The sequence below is a fragment of the Condylura cristata genome, unplaced genomic scaffold (genome assembly GCF_000260355.1).
Source record: "Condylura cristata isolate star-nosed mole 26May11 unplaced genomic scaffold, ConCri1.0 scaffold00012, whole genome shotgun sequence".
Lineage (NCBI taxonomy): Eukaryota > Metazoa > Chordata > Mammalia > Eulipotyphla > Talpidae > Condylura > Condylura cristata.
The window spans coordinates 34,775,834-34,792,881 of NW_004567113.1; the positions used below are offsets into that span (position 1 = coordinate 34,775,834).

A 17,048-nucleotide genomic window follows, 5' to 3' on the forward strand; every position below is an offset into this window, starting at 1 on the left:
AATTAACTTCAGTATCAGACATATTTTGGCTGTCCTGCATTCTTTTCCTACAGAAAAAGCTCTCCATCATTTTATATAAATTCAAGGAGACTCTTTTCAACCACATAAAAATGTATAGGTGTTTGAGTTGCAATTATATCCATGAAGCCAAAGAAATAAATCCCAGCAATATATAAATAAACAGCTAAAGATCCTTCATTTATAGAGTGGAGTTACGTGATATTATGATTTAGAGTAAGAAATATATATTTGGCTTTTAGGCCCCTTTCTGGTACACTGTTCCCAAAACCCTTCAAATGTAAGTGGGTAGATCACTTTATGATGTAAATAAGATGATTCCAGGACCACACCTACATAGTGTGATTGATTGCCAGTGGAGCCAACCATAAGATTAGAGGGTTGGAACTTTCAGTTTCACTTACCCCAAGGAGAGCAGAAAGGCTAGAGATTGGGTTGGCCAATCAGTTAATCAATCATGCCTCTGAGCCTAAGCAATCTAGCTCCACAGTCTATATCCTTAAATTTAAGTTCTCCAGTCAACTTCACAAAAATCTAAAGGAAAGGTTTCAGAGAGTTTCCAGATTGGAGATTTGGGGAGAACAGAGCACTCAAAAAGGTCAATGCCTTCCTACATACATTGCCCTATACATTTAAATATTTATTTAGTTGTTCTGGAAGTATATCCTTTTATTAAAAAAACAGTAATCTAGCAAGGGAAATATTTATCTGAGTTTTGTGAGCTGTCCTAGCAAATTAGTTGAACCCAAAGAAGAGTCCCTGTTGGAATCTCTGACTTAAAGCCAATCAGTCAGAAATACTGATTGGTAAGGTAACACCCTGGACTTTCGATTATTGTCCTATGTCCAAGGAAGAAGTCATCGGGGTCTTTATAGCTGGTCAGGTAACAATCTAGCTGGAAAACGGTATAGGGGACTAGGAGGTAAGACCAGCAGCAAGAGGGAAGTCTTGCAGATATCTGTAAAATCAGATTCTAACTCCAGGTAGTATCAGAATTGAGTTAAATTATTGGACAGTTAGCTGGTGTCCAAGCACTGCCTATTGATGGTGTGGCAAAAGTCAACCCCCCACCCCCATTGGAAGTTGGTTCTCACCAACATATTTAACTTGATATTCAAACACTAATTATACTTTTATAAAGTAAAATCACAAATAGCATTGTTTTCTCACTAGAATTACCTTGTTTATAACTGGAATTACTGATAGCTGTGCTTCAAAAGCAAGAAAGAAGTTTGCTACAGTTTGGGCTTGAATACCCTGGAAAAATCAAAACAAAAGACACTGAGATTTGCTACCACCTCTCCAAAATTTGAAAATCAGAACCAACTGATACACGTTCATCAAAAGCACACAACAAGCTATGATACCTATACTTTCATGCATCTATTCCCTGTGAAAATTCCTTTCAGTTCTGAAAGTATTAATTGGGGGCTCTCTACCAGGGCAATGTACAAACACAAAGGTAAAACATGAACCTTTAAGGCAACAGTCACAAGATACAGTTTATAACATGCAGTACATGTGTGGGGATTAGGGAAGGAATTAACATTCCCTGAAAGAATCAGGGAAGATTTAACATTAAAAAAAAAAACAAAACTGAGAGGTTTTTGAATAAAGACATTGTAAGAAATTGAAATATAGCAAAAGCTTAATTTAAATAGTATATCATTGCTCTGGTATACTCATGAGTTATGTTTTTGCCACAAAAGAAATCAGTAACATTATCCACATGTCTGTTAAACCTAACAACTCCCCAAGAACCAGAATGGTATATTAGCAAACAAGGTCTGTTAGGCTCACTAACAAGAACCAGAAGTGAAAAATAAAAGGAAAAAGAAACCTAACAATCCCCAAATTATTACTTTAAAATAACCCAATGAATTGAAAATTAAAGACTTATTTTCAAGTTTTGCTAAAAATCGATGTGCAAACATCTACTAACAACACTGTAAATCTCTAAAAAGTACAATTTCTTAAACAGTTCCTCTCCTGGTTTAAAACCTAGACGTTTACTAGTCAGTACCACAGAATACTTTAGTGGAATAAAACTTCAAATTAACAGGGATAAAGAATATGATTTGGGGGCCCTCCCTACTGGCACAGCAGGTAAGGCACAGCACTAGAAGCATGAGTTCGATCCCCGCTCGCCCCAAGAGATGACCCTTATGGCAAGGCAGACCTCTCCTGACCCACATGCTGCTCTCCTCAGCAGTGTTCTTCATAGATCTGCCTGTTCTGCTCCCCACTCTGTCTCTATCACCACCCCTGCACCTCCAGCCTGTACACGGATTCGGTATGTGTAGATGAATACATCTTTAAAACAAAAGTATATGATTTTTATTAATATAATAAATCTTACTTTAGCTGACAGACTAAACAAACACACAAACTATTTCCAAAACACTTGTTAAAGAAAATCTCTTGAAGACAACCAAAAAGCCAAGTCATATTGTATGAAATGAAAAGTACCTACTTCATTTGCATCAACCACAAGTAAAACACCCTGGCAAGCAGAGAGTGACCTGGATACTTCGTAACTAAAATCAACATGGCCCTGAGGGGGAAAAAAAAATAGTGATAACCCTTATGTTAGCTGTAGTATTTTTCAGGATTATCACAAATCCATTAACTCCATTTAATAAAAGCTTACTAAGTTTCTTCTTTTTAGCCTGAACTCGTAAAAAAGTTTAAGAAGACTGGACAAGTAAAAAACAATGCTAAGTATTTAATATTCAGCTTAAAAACTAAATAAGGATTTGTTTACACTACTACTACAAGGCTGTCTTTAACAAGAGACAAATTAACATTAAACTTACTGGTGTATCAATGAGATTTAAAAGATATTGCTTTCCTTCCCAAGTATAGAACAGAGATGCTGTCTGTGCTTTAACAGTGATTCCTCTTTCTCGCTCTACTTGCAATTTATCAAGAACTTGCTTATTATCCTTTGTTTTATCAATTGTCCCTATAAAGAGAAACAGTTACCGACATTTCTTTGGGCTTTTAAAAAGAGACACTACAACATCTAAAAATAAGAACCAAATTGTTTTAAAACAGATTAAAGTAATTACTAACTACTCACTGCCATCAATCAAAAAGATAGTATAAATTGAGGGTACCTGTAAGTTCTAGAAGTCTGTCAGCTAAAGTACTTTTGCCATGATCCACATGTGCAATGATGCTGAAATTTCTAGTATTTTCAACAGGGAATCTGCACATGTCAATTTTTTCCTACAAAATAAAGAAACATTACATTTATGAGTACCAAGTTTTTATAATTTAAGATTTCTCAACTAATGAATATTCTTTTAGTCTTCTTTGAACAATTTTATTTCTAAAATATGTATTGCTTACATTATTCCCCTGATAATAAAGTTAAATTCATATTAAAAGCAGTGTGTTACATAGGTCGCATCAAACATACCAGTTTCACTGCCAAAGTTAATCACGCAGCTAAGTAAAAATTGCTTATGTATTTCCACTACTTAGAGAACCAATGAAAAACAAAATTTATTTTAGTAAGTGAAGAACATGATATCCATAACTATCAAACAACTTCAGAGTGACTTACCTAATAAAACCTCTTCAAGGAAAAAAGCTGGGGAAGTGGAGGAAGGAAGGAAACTCCTTACCCCATTACACATTTTTTCAGCAGTGTAAAATGTATTTAAAAATCTGTTCTCCTAAAAAAAGCCTTCAAAGTTTAACTTAGACACACCTTTGTTACTCAGCAACTTCTCTGGGCATAGGTAAAATGAACACCTTAACAAAAAAGGCGGCATTATGTAAACTTCAAAAATACTTAAAAATTAAAACTGCAGATATTTGGTGCATACTTTTTTTTGATGTTGCACTGAGACTCATTACAAACTATTAAAAATTACTAAAATGCCATTCAATTACTATGCAAGTAAAAAACTCTGAACAGTTTTTTCAATCAAATCTGTATTTTAAAATAAGCAAAAGATACATGTGGAATTACAATGAAATGCACAAAGTTGCCATTAGCTTTAAATTTCTATTTAATAAGTTCTTCAATATAGGACAGAAACAATGCAACTGTATTTGATAACTCTGCCAAAAAAAAAAAACCTGCAAAACAAAACAAAAGGACCTGATTTGTTTGCCTTTTGAATCCTCCCATACTCCCAACCCAAACGGGGACCATACCATTTTTAAGAACTATGAATTGCCACACTAATCAATTTTAAATTCCACAGGCATTTTCAAAAGAGCAAAACTGATTACTCAACGTTCTTTTCCCAATTACTCATAGCTTTGCATTCAATTACTTCACTATTGTACCCAAACTTTATCTATTGGTAATGATAGTATAATTTTTAGAGCTATACTATCCCTAATTCTAAAGATAAATCCCCAACTTGCTTCAAAAAGAGGCAGCTGAACCACATAAATTTGCGTTAGCCAGGGTTAACATAAAACAAACTGAAGGTAAGGGCACAGCCAGCAACTCTAATATTGTAGGAAGTGGACTGAAAGGTCTATTTTTTACATGTGCACTCCTGACAAATACATGAAGAGTTAAAGGAAGCTCAAGTTACAAGCTTAGATATACTGCTATTAATATTTGTTAACAGAGAAGTTACACGATCCCTTAATAGGTTTTTAGAATTATATAAATACATGTTTAGAGCAGAGCCTTGAATAAACAATTAACTAACTTTTGAAGCCACCACTTAGGAAACTCAGGAAGTGACTTGTCCAAGGTCACACTGGGGAGCACTGGAAGGTTCGGAAACTCGCGTCAACACCACGCTCTCGGTAGCCTCCTTTATAGAAAAGCACCTGCGTTCACATGTATTAAGTTACAGCTGCGTTCACGTGTATAGTTACAGAAGTCCTTAACCTTTCCGAAATCACAAAACGCACCTTCCCTATGTTTTAAAACTGGCAAATCAGAGACTAAAGGATGGTCACCTTGAGGTCAGCTGAACTGTAGCGCCTGTCCGGGGTCCTGGACTCCAGAGCAGTCCAGCGGGTGATCACAGGTAGCTGCCGCCACGGGGCCCCGGGGACCCACAGCGCGAGTGCAGGCCCGCACCACTTGCCGCGACTCGCCAAAGGCCACATTTCCTCCCCCTCCCCCCGAGAGGAGGGACGCCTCAAGAGAGGGTCCCGAGACACAATGGCGTCATGGCCCGCAACTGGGCTTTCTCCCGGAAGTTCCCACTAGGAACTGGCGGGAAGTTTCCACCCGGCCCGCGGACGCAAAGCTAGTACAACGCGGCAGGTGGCAGCGCCCACCTAGCGACCCCGACGTGACACCAGAAACGCAGAGCTCGAGTCAACGTCCTCACGTAGCACTGAATCGTGACGTCACTAAAATGCGCCAGCCCGTAGGGAGTCACGTGAGGGAAGGGTGGTAGGTCGTAACAAAATTAGTTATACTTGGTTGAAAAGTACAGTTACGGGTCCTTTACATTATGTCTAGTCTTCTCATTACGGCCCAGTGGTGAGTATTCTGTTCGGTCCCTTAGCCCCTCTGGAGCAGGGATCACGAAAGTGGCGAGCGGTGCACTCGCAGGTTAGTCCAGCGAGTCTGATTCTGCCGTGTTCTTCACTTCTTTGTACCTTTACGGAGATCCGAGGACCGAGATTTAAGACATTCAGATGCTACTAGCACAACTTTGGGATTTAACCTCTTATCAGATGGTAAAATGATATTGCAACTTTGTAAAATCTAATAGTATCACTCACATTGAGCACGTCTGAAACAGGTGGTGAAATTGATTGCAATAAATGTGTGCTAGGAAAGTATCTCAGAAAAGAAAGCAGAGTCACATTTTGAATGCCGTAATGTCTCAATCTCTGAATCCGAATTTCAGCCTAATGTTTACATTACAGAAGGCACAATTCTGACCAGGCAATGTAAGTTATAATTAGAGGAGAGTATAGATAATGAGGTCCACATTCAGTGTCTGTCTACCTCTAATGTAGGTTTCTTATGATTGTTTCTGTTGTACAGATATCTGAGAAAAATGTAATCAAGTCCTTTTTAAAGTAACTACACAGATTCACACAATTCTTGGAGTCCTTTTTAAAGTAACTACACGATTCACACAGTTCTTGATCAAATGGACTGTGAGACCAGGCAGTCTGGGCTCTAACACAACCTCCACTCTTAATTACTCCATTAAACTCTATTGACCAAGAGTAAATGAAAAAATGGAAAAAAAAATGAGGTATTTAGTTAATGTTCAATGGGAGAAAATGACTAAAATTTGGGACAAGTGGCATTTTACTTGAGGCAAAATATCTTAAGAATTCACATAATTTAAACCATAAATCAAGATCCATTTCCCCAGGAGTAAATGTGTTATAGGGAGATTATATAGTCTTAGTATTTGTGTTTTTAAACTTAAAAGGTCTACTAGGTTGTTTGGGCTGTGATAATAAAGTGCCATAGACTGAGTGGCTTAAACCACAGAAATTTATTTTCTGACAGTTCTGGAGACTAGAGGCTTGAAATTAAGGTGTTAATGGCCTCCTTGTCTTTTAGATGGTCATCTTCTCTCTGTATCTTAATAGTCTACCTTCTCTGTACTTGTCTGTGTCCTACCATCTTTTCCATAAGGACACCAGTCATATTGGATTTGGGCTCAACTTAACAACTTCATTCTAACTTAATTGCTTCTTTATCTTCAATTCTAGTCACAATTTAAAGGAGGGGGGGTAGAGTGGGGAGGTTAGGACTTAAACATATGAAGTTGGAGGGAACATAATTCAGCCCCAAATGAAGGAAATAATAAAAACATAAATAACAAATCCTGTTTGAAAGGTATTGACATTATGGAACATTTTTAACACGCTTTAAATAACATCATCACAAGCACAGGCACACATTTCTGGTATGTTCACTCAATGTTCTAAGGTGTCTGGTATTGCTCAGAAGCTGCTAGTGGTGCCACCAGGTGTCTACAGTGTAAAGTACAGCCTACAGTTTGTTTTTCAGGTGAGTTTAGAGTCTCCTGGCTTTTTGTTTTGTTGCTGTTTTTTTGTTTTTTTTTTTTCAAAAATTGGACATATACCATGGCTTTATAATTTTTTTTAAGATTTTTATTTATTTGTGTATTCAGAACTGGGGTACAGGCCAGAGGCTCAGAGGTGGTGAGAGTCTTCACCAGAGACACAGTGGGGAGCAAAACAGGCAGATCAATGAAGTACACTGCTGAGGGAAGCAGCTGGGGGGTCAGAAGAGATCTGCCGTGCCATGTGGTCACCTCCAGGGCAGGCGGGGATCGAACTCATGCGGAAGTGGCTTTAGTTTCTCAGTGCTGCACTTTAACCCGCTGCGCCACCAGGGAGGGCCGGCTTTATAAATTTTTTATATTACAAAGTAGAAAGAGAAGGAAGAGAAAATTCACAAGTGTTTTATATATAGAATAAACAGTTTCAGCTACATTTGTTGAGGACTTTGGGGTGGGTCTTAAGTAGTAGCTTTTTGATATTGTAACAAGGTGGTCCCTAGGAAAAGGGGAAGTTCCAAGTTCCCTGACCCACCCAGGAGGAGGGTGGAGCTGAGCAGAGAAAACGGAGAGAAGAGAAGGAATCAGTAGAGGAAAGAGGAGAAAAAAGCTGGATGGAGAACAAGGAGCCCTGAGAAGCTCATGAAACAGCAAGCATGTGATAAAGAAACCATGCTTGTTTCCTGACCCTGGACTGGTTAAGGCAGATGTGGAGATACCTGTAGGGAGGTGACTATGGCAGTGTTTATATTGATTTTGATTTTACTCTTTTCCTCCCAGATTTGTCTGGCCATTTCTGATCCTTTTCCATGGGTCCTGGCCAGAAGGTGCTTGTGGCAGGCTCTCAGGCCTTGCTTTGGACCAACCCCTTTGGGTTGACTTTTGCCCATGAGGGGATGGATAACTTCAGGTGTTTGATTTAGAAGTTATATTCTCTGTGTTCCATATTGTATATTTACTGTATTAAAGTCCCTTTTCATTAAAGTTATATATGTTTTGTCTTGTTGTGGCGGATGGCAGAACCCACTTGGAGCAGGCAGGTTTAGGGCTTAAGGGGTGTCCCTCTCTCCCTGTCCTGTAACAATATTATCCTATGGAGACCCCATTGTTAAGCAACAAAATAATTTTAAGAATTTTTCTTTAATGCTATGTAAATGTATAGAAGAAGGAAAATGATGAAGTGATATGAGAGAAATGGAAACAGAATAGTCTCATTTTAATCTATATAAGACATTGACAATAGAGATGAAGAAGTGATTGGCAAACGTTTGGAGATAGAATTAAAAGCATTAGCTTGATGGATAGGAGTCCAGAGCCACTCCAAATTTTCTAGCCTTGACAGCTTGGAGGGTTTAATTTCTGTTTATCAGGATATTTAATAAGTAGTTAAACTAGCTTAGAAAAAATAAGATCAGGGCTAGAATTTTGCAGACAAGATATTTAAAAAGATATAAAAACTGTGGCATCTGGTGAGTTTTTGAAGTCAGAGAATAAAAAATAAAGGAATTGAGAGATCCACATCTTGGAGTCCCTTTTTGGTTGTGAAAAAAAGAAGCCTCACAGTCATAGAACAACATATGTGGTGTATATTATATCCCCCTAAGTATCAAAGAGCACAATACTAAGCCATGGGGATCCAAGGTGAAATATCTATGGTTATGGTTCAGGAAAGTTTCACAAAATAATAAAAAAAATCATTGTAGATAATTGTAGTTGTCCTTGGTGGCTGCAAGACATTTTCTGTATTTTTCTGGAAAGTTTCCCTTTCTATTTTTCACATTAACTTGGACAACGATGACACTAAACTTGCTGATAAACTTGCTGGGTTTCAATTTTTTCCATCCTCCAAAAACTTTCGTAACAATCCATTAAATCCTTACCATGGGGAGTTTCAAGTTTCTATAATAGCCAACATGAAGAACTCACTATTTTCTAGTCCCAAAGGATATTGTATTTGCTGGGTTTTTTGTTTCTTTATTTGCTTGTTTTGAAGTAATGTTAATTTACAACACTTAATATATTTTAGGAATGCAGTTTCAAACTCTTCAAATGTATGTTGTTATCACCCCATGCCTACCAACAAAGTACCAGTAAACCTTTCCACAGCTCATTGGGCTCGCCCCACCTTTTCTTCTTATTTTTCCTTCCCCTCTGCTCACCTCAGATCTAAAGTCTGGATCCAAGGGCTTGTTTTGGTTTAATTATATTGCTTTGCTTTGTTTCTCAAATAATTGAAATCATCCACTTTTATCTTTCTCCTGATTTATTTTGCAAATTCCCCTCCAATTTCATGTATTTGTCTCAAGTAGCAACACATTTTAATAGGTTAGTAATATTCCATTGTGCCTATATACCATGCCTTATTCACTGTTGGACACTACAGCATTTATAGTGTTTTTACAAAACCAATTCCACTTGTGAAATTAAGTCTAGTTATTTTTTGCTATATTACATGGAAGTTGAGCTCCAATAACAAGTGACTCATTATCATCCAGCCCTAAGTGTGAAGATACCACTTGCACCATATATTTTTGGTAAAGCAAGTCACTTTGACCAGACCATATTCAAAGTAAAGGAAATTAGACCCTCAATTCTGAGTAAGAATAATTCTAAAGAATTTGTAAATATCCTTAATATACCTCAAATTGCAAAGTGTTCAGTGGCAGAGGTATATCATGATTTAGCTAGTCATCTAATATTAGATTTTCAGGTTTGTATGAGATTTAGAAAAAAAGGCCTTAATGATACAGTTGCAAAGGTATAGTGATGGTAGAGCATTAGGAAGGATTTTGCTTTTGTTGCTGGAATAAAGGCAGGCAACACAGGCTTGCACCTTTACTGATTCCTAAAGGTGTTTAGCAAAGTTATAAGAGTTATCTTGGCAATAAATTCTTTCTTAGTCTTTTTATCATTAGAAATTTTATTTATTTTTTAAAAATTGAGAGATGAATGCTGAAGAAACAATGTCATCATCTACCTCAGCATTTGCAAATTCTTTCTCCCACTACAACTTTCTTTTGATAAAATTGCTTTTCTATTTTCATGTAGACTTATGTAATGTCAAAGTAGAGTTCACTAAAAATATTCTGCAGTGAGCAACTATAAATAATGAGTGAAAACAGACACCTCCTATTGATCCAATTTCATTTCTACCTAGAAGCATAATGTAACATTAACATTTGTTGAATATTTAGCATTTGCTTTCACTATTAATTACTATTGCAATAAAATCCTGTCCTCAAATTTATACACAAGTGTGAACACACATATATATTCATTTATGTCATATATATGTACTGATTTATAATTTAAGTATATTAAGAAACATTGAAAAATAAAATTGAAGTCATAAATAGTACATAAGAGGTAGGAAAAATTTATTCATATAAACTGAAAATATATTTGGATAGATAACTTGTGAAGAAATTCATAAAATCCTAGGAAACATTTTCTATAAAATTCAGTTATATATATGAATTTGATTCATTATTATATTTAAAATTATTAAGATTATGGTTGTATGTGAAGATGAAGATGGGTACTAAGAATCTACAATTCAACTACTACTCACGTGAATTCTCATAATTTCAGGCATGGATTATGGTTTTGCTAGCATTTAGTTATAATTTCATGATAAAAGCTTCATAAAGTATTGAGTAGTAATTCTTCTAACTTCCAATTTTGAAAGCTGACAAGAAAATAGTCAAAAGTCAAAAATAATTATGATGGCATTAATGAAGGAAAATCCTGTAGTTTTATTTCCTTTTTTGCCATGAAATACATTGATCTCTTTAAAATTCATTCACTGAAACAGAATTTTATGCTTGTTTTCATATGACTATGGAATATTCAAGTCTGCAGTTTCAATTGTGTAAAAAAGAAGCAGCATTATTTTTAAAGGGCAGATGGCCAGAAACAAATCTTATGTGGTATTAACAAAAGGAGCATATAGAGAACCTGACCAAAAAGCATTTTAAAAAAGTAATGGAAAGCAGAATGCATTTTTCCTGTCTTAATGAGAGTAGTAATTCATAGATATAATGGAATCGATACACATTAAAGTGTAGTAGAGACTGCCAAACAAAGTAATTAATTGAGAAAACTGGCAGCAAAACCCCATTTCTCTGTCAGCAGAGGCAGGACATCATATATTTTTCTCTTGGCTCTGTGGCAGCTATGTTCAGCTGAAGAGTATTTTTTGGAAACTGAATATATATATATATATATATATAACATTTTTAGTAGTTCCAACAGGTACATTCAAAAACAGCAGTATTTTGGAGAGCCCATAGACTTTTGGGAGAAAATGATGCAAGTAATGAAACAAACTGAGCTAAGTCAGAGTACAGATGTTCCAGACCAGATTCTCTGACACCAGCTGTGTGACTTTGCAGACCTCACAGAACCTCCATTTTTATATCAAAAGATTGTAGTAATGTATGTTATAAGCTTCAATAATTCTTAGATTGATATATATCAATTAAAATCTTGAGTTCTTGTAACAGGGTGGTCCCTAAGAGAAGGGGAAGTTCCAGGTTCCCTGCCCCATCCAGGAGGGTGGAGCTGAGCAGAGAAAAAGGAGAGAAGAGAAGAAAGAAGAAAGCCTGATGGAGAACAAAGAGAAGACCTGAGGAAGCCACATGGAACAGCAAGCATGTGATGAAGAAACTGCTTGTTTCCTGACACTGGACTGGTTAAGGCAGATGTGGGTGGGATACCTGTAGGGGGGTGACTATGGCAGTGTTTATATTGATTTTGATTTTAATCTTTTCCTCCCAGATTTGTCTGGCCATTTCTGACCCTTTTCCATGGGTCCTGGCCAGAAGGTGCTTTAATCTTATGGCAGGCTTTGCTTTGGGCCAATCCCTTTTGGGTTGACTTTTGCCCATGAAGGGATAGGTAACTTCAGGTGTTTGATTTAGAAGTTATATTCTTTGTGTTCTGTATTGTATATTCACTGTATTAAAGTTCCTTTTCATTAAAGTTATATATGTTTTGTCTTGTTGTGGCGGATGGCAGAACCCACTTAGAGCAGGCAGGTTTGGATTTTCAGGGGTTCCCCTCTCTCCCTGTTGTAACAGATTTTGTCCTGGAACAGTTTTGCTATCTTATAACATTCTGAGTAGGGGATATTAATAGTGTTGCTTCATCAAACCATCTAAGCCTTCACTTACCCCTTAATGTAAATATGTATACATAATTGTGAGGTACAGGGCAATTGTTTCAGATATAACTGTTAATCATTTCACAGTTTCTTCAACACTTTGTAGACCAACAGAGAGAAATTAAGAAACTACAAATGGAGATTTTCTCCTTATTCCCACATTAACTGTAGTCAACAACCACAGAAGAAAAGTTTCCCTGTTTTTTGGAAAGTCATTGTCATTAAAGATACAGTTTTTACAGTCTTTGTTGTATAAACTTTATTACCACCATTTAAGTCTGTATTTTAAGAGGAATATTTCACTTTATTGAATAATTACAGTTTAAGTGGAGAATGTGGTAGGCTTATGCCAAGCTGATAAGATGGAGATATAATTTATTACACGGAGATCTATTTTATAGATAGAATTGATGGAGGAAGGAATGTAGGCAGGCATCACAAGACTGCATCACACAAATGGGATGGGTAGAAGGGGCTAGTGCAGCAATTGACACAACCACAAAATCAAGGTCAGCCAGTGCCTGGGATGCCTGAATATCTGCAGTCTTTCCCAGCAGATAACTGACTGCTGGGGGCTGTGACTGAAGCACAAATCCAAAAGGTGAAAGATAAGGACCTGGAGATGACGCCTATCAGGAATCTCAGATTCTATTCAAAGTCAACAAACCTAGGCTTACAGGGAGTGAGCCCCTCTCAAGGAGAGGCCCTCTATATCAGGGCAGTCTCTCCACCAGCATGGGGGCAGCCATTCCTCTGCCCACCTGTGCCTATGCAGGTGTTTCTTCCCTCTGCAAGGCAGCAGCATCCTGCCTGCCCATAACCTGTACTATGCCGGGACTTCTCTGCACTGACCTCAGGGGAGACCACTCTCCTAAGACATTGCCCGCTTGCAACCATGCAGGTCTCTTTACCCTGCAAACCTGTCCCTTTCAGGGCTACTCTTTCTGCCTACTTGTGTCTATGCAAGTGTCTTTTTCCCTCCTGTCTCTTTCTAATAAACTTACTCTTTAAATAAAACCGAGTCTCTGCCTTGTGGAGAACCTCACCACGTTCTGTTGAAAAGGGAGCTATGGTGAATGAAACCTTTTCCAGAGTGAACCAAGGACCCCAAACTCAAAAGGTGACATTAGAATTAATAGACTTTGTTGACAGGTTAGATTATTTATGATATAAATGAGTCATTTATTGAATTGGAGAATGAGCATTGGGTTGGGGAGGGTACAGATTTTTTTAGTTTGGATTATATTAAGTTTGAAATATTCATCATTGTGAGATTCTAAACAGACTAGAGCTGAAAAGAAAAATGAAGGATTCATATGTGACCTTAGAAATTATGTATGTGGTATATAAAGCCAAGGGAGTTGATGAGATCATTTGGCAGAGTTTAGTGAGAGAACAGAGAAAAAGAAGGGAAGAGTAGAGGAAAAGAGAGGGGAGGGGTGCAAGAAGAAAAGGAAAGGAAAACAGAAAAAAGTGGTCCTTAAAGGGAGCACACAGAGGACCCTCATAACCTGCACAAGGAGAAACAGGGAACCTGAGATAAGCTGAATCAGAGATAAAGCTGACAACTCCACCTCTTCAGCAGGAGAGATCCCCTCACACCAAAAATTCCAGTAGTAGCCCAACTCTATAAAGACACATGGGGAGCACGACTCTCGGCTTGCTGAGAGTCGACATCTCACGGACTTTCAATAAAGTCCATTTCAGTCTGATACTCTTGGCCTCCTCTCTTTGTGAATAGAATGTGATGCTCTGTATAGCAAATGGAAATATATATAATATATGGACCTTTTAAGGTCATTTAGCTTTGATCACTCTGGGAAAGGTGCGCATCAGGAGGTATGATCAGGAAACCCGGGGCAGGGGGTTGGGATGGGGTGGGGGAGATTGCTGAGGGCCATATATGACAAAGGACTCCAGAAGCTGATCAGTGAAATAATTAGTTGATAACATTGAAACCCTGACTGGGGAACTAGGGCTTGATCTTAATTGCAATGCTGAGTCTTCAAGAAGATGAGAAGTACCTGAAGGGCAGACTTAACAACCCCTGATACTACAGATGACAGCACATTTTCTAGTTTACTTCTTTTCCTTTTTCCTCCTCCTCCTTACCCTTACAACTGATGCTGTATGATTATTCTACCAATAAAAAGACCAGAATCTTGCTGTTCAGAAGCATCCTGCATTATGTAGCCTGCTCACTATGGTGTGTCTGATACAACATTGCATGTATAAAAGTAGCTTCCATGTACTGCCATACGTATTTTTTGATCTATTAATGCTTTTGTCAGGAAAATGAAATCATTCTATCTTAAGTGCTTCATGCTTTATAATTCACTTGAGGCTTAGATTAATTGTATTTTTATATGTCATTTTCAGTCTACATATTGCTGTACTTCATTTAATCGAATTGGTTTTTATGAAGGAAACTTAAGTTAAAAAGTTCAAAGTCATGAAATAAGTTTTATATTTTAACTAAATATATAAAATATTTATATTTTTTTGATAAACTTTTCACTGAATTTTTAATGTCAGAGGAAAGAGTGTGGGGCTTCTCTTGTGACCTAGGGATTAAGTCTCATCCCTATCACTGCTACTTATGGCCAAAATTTCATCCTTCAGCCAGAGAGCTAACCCATATGTGACACCTCTCCTGTCTCCTCGCTACTCCCCTTAGCAGTGTATTTCAGTAGATCTGCCTGTTCTGCTCCCCTGTTTGTCGCTGGTGAATGCTCTCACCTCTGGCCTATACCCAAGTACTGTATGCATAAAAAATTTTAAAAAAAATTATGGTCTCTCTTTTTTAAGTAAAATGGAATAAAACTTCAAGGGGCAGTTGCAAAAGTTAAGTGACTTAACCTAAAGTTCATAGAATAATTCCTTGCTAGTCATTATTTGTTGTAGATATAATAGAATCAACACTAACATATATCTCTTGAATTGCACATATGTTTAGTGTGTCCTCTTTTGTAATTATAACATCTATAACACAGTCTTGTACCTGTCAGTAGTATTAGTTAATATCGTGGAAAGGACTCCCCATTACAGAAATTCAAATTCCAGGGTTTTTTTTTTTTTTTTAATGAGGAAAGAATTGTTTTACTATTGACTCTATTTGAAAGTTCTTAAGGTCACATAATCTACCCTAGAACTGCAGACTTCAGTCACTGAGATCTGAATACACTTGAAGTCTCAAATCCTAGAAAGGAGAATTGGCATGAAACAGAAAAGTCATCACAAGAAATTGTCATTGTCATCTTAAGCCATGAAAATGCTTTTAGGGACAAATATACCACATTCAAATAGGAATTGGGAATATTAGCCAGATTACTTGGATAAACTAGCAAGAATTTTCCTGAAGTTACCCAAAGATGTAGAAGGCGCTTACTCAGGTAAATTCCTAGGTTGGAAATGAGCTGATGCCTTCCAGTGCTCAGGACTGACTGGAAAATGAGACAGAATTTTCCCTGCTTGTATGAAGCACTAAATCACATTAGGTTCTCTGATGGAAAAATAAGTAATGGGAAAGATCAAAGTTTGCCGATGTCTAATACTGTTTATTAATTGAATATTTCACAATTGGATAAAATTGACAGCAGCCCATTTGCAGACTGTTGCTAAAATTGTCATCTGAAGACAGTTCATCATATTTACTAATTTTCACTCACTATTAAAAAATATTTTCTAAGTTGAGTATGTTCTTATAGACTGAAACAGTTGGGAATTTTAAAGCCCCTTACTTTCTGTTGCCTCAAGTAAGTGGTCTTAATGAGACGTGCACACAAAGAAACTAAATCTATCATTCCACTATATGAAATTCCAAGTTCACTATAAGTTTTAGCAAGTGTCATAGATAATATATTAGCTTTTAGTGACTTCTTCCTTATTCCCTTCCCCCCACCTTTGGCTACAGTATCTGTTTAGAGTGTCAGAGTATAAATTTAGACACACATATATAGAGCCAGGTCATCTTTCCATCAGCTGATTTGTTATAAATTTCTCAACCAAAATTATACTTGTCAGAAGATTTTTCAACATAATATATAGAGGTATGTATCTGATTCTTCTGTAAAGTTTGGAATCTACATAAAATGTGAAGCAATTGGGCTATATAAGGGCTATATTAGTAACAGTTATATAGCAAAGTTTTTTAAATTAAAGTTTAGTATGTTATGAAATGAAATTATTCTTTGTTTTATAATAACATATTTTCTAGAAATGAGAAAGTTAATACTATTACATTTTAAGTTCTTTAAATTATAAATTGTTAAAAGATTGAACACAAACCTGGTCCTGATTTTAGTTCATATAATTCATAACTAATTTTATACATACCACTAATGAAAAATATTAATTTATTAGATCAGATGTATAAATTGTTGTATCTAATTTTAGAAATATTTCTGTATTTTTACTGAACTGAGATAATTGATGTATTTGACAATTGCTACTTGACTGTTTCTGATTAAGGAGGTTCTTAGTACTAAGGCTGTGTGATTTTATTTGAAAATTATTACAAGAATTATTCAATAAACTATCATCATTATATGGATTACTCCTAGTAATTCTTAAATACACTCTTCTGAAATAAAAATTGTTGAACCATAAATTAGAATGTTGAGCTGAGTAATCATATTTCTCCAATTGAAAAGATATCCTACTCTGTTTTCTAATCCTTATCTGTAGAATTACTATTAACTAGCTATCATCTTCTTTCACTTCATTTTTCTGCCATCAAATTTTCTTTTTCCCTCTGATGTTTTAACCATTAGATTTAAGTCAAGGTCATACACTTCTCTTCTCTCCCAGGAGTAAGTGGAAATTGTGTAGAGAGAGTACAAAAAGAAAGACTGCAAAAAGAAAGACTGTCCCACTGGCAA

The 17,048-nt window shown here is 36.6% G+C and overlaps 1 protein-coding gene across 2 annotated transcripts in view; it reads right to left on the minus strand.

Moving 5' to 3' along the window:
- The window catches only part of GUF1 (GUF1 GTPase homolog (S. cerevisiae)), a 134,793-nt gene that overhangs the window by 14,371 nt on the left and 103,374 nt on the right, over positions 1 to 17,048 (minus strand). Inside the window, exons 1-5 of one of the 2 annotated variants that reach the window (XM_012724102.1) lie at positions 4,957 to 5,292; positions 3,138 to 3,249; positions 2,835 to 2,983; positions 2,492 to 2,572; positions 1,198 to 1,275 (exon numbers count right to left, since the gene is read on the minus strand). In XM_012724102.1, the coding sequence (XP_012579556.1) occupies positions 1,198 to 1,275; positions 2,492 to 2,572; positions 2,835 to 2,983; positions 3,138 to 3,249; positions 4,957 to 5,109 (573 nt within the window). In that variant the 5' untranslated portion in view covers positions 5,110 to 5,292. Of the gene's footprint in view, positions 1 to 1,197; positions 1,276 to 2,491; positions 2,573 to 2,834; positions 2,984 to 3,137; positions 3,250 to 4,956; positions 5,293 to 17,048 lie in introns of those variants that run through there. The other variant, XM_012724103.1, reaches the window with a different exon arrangement.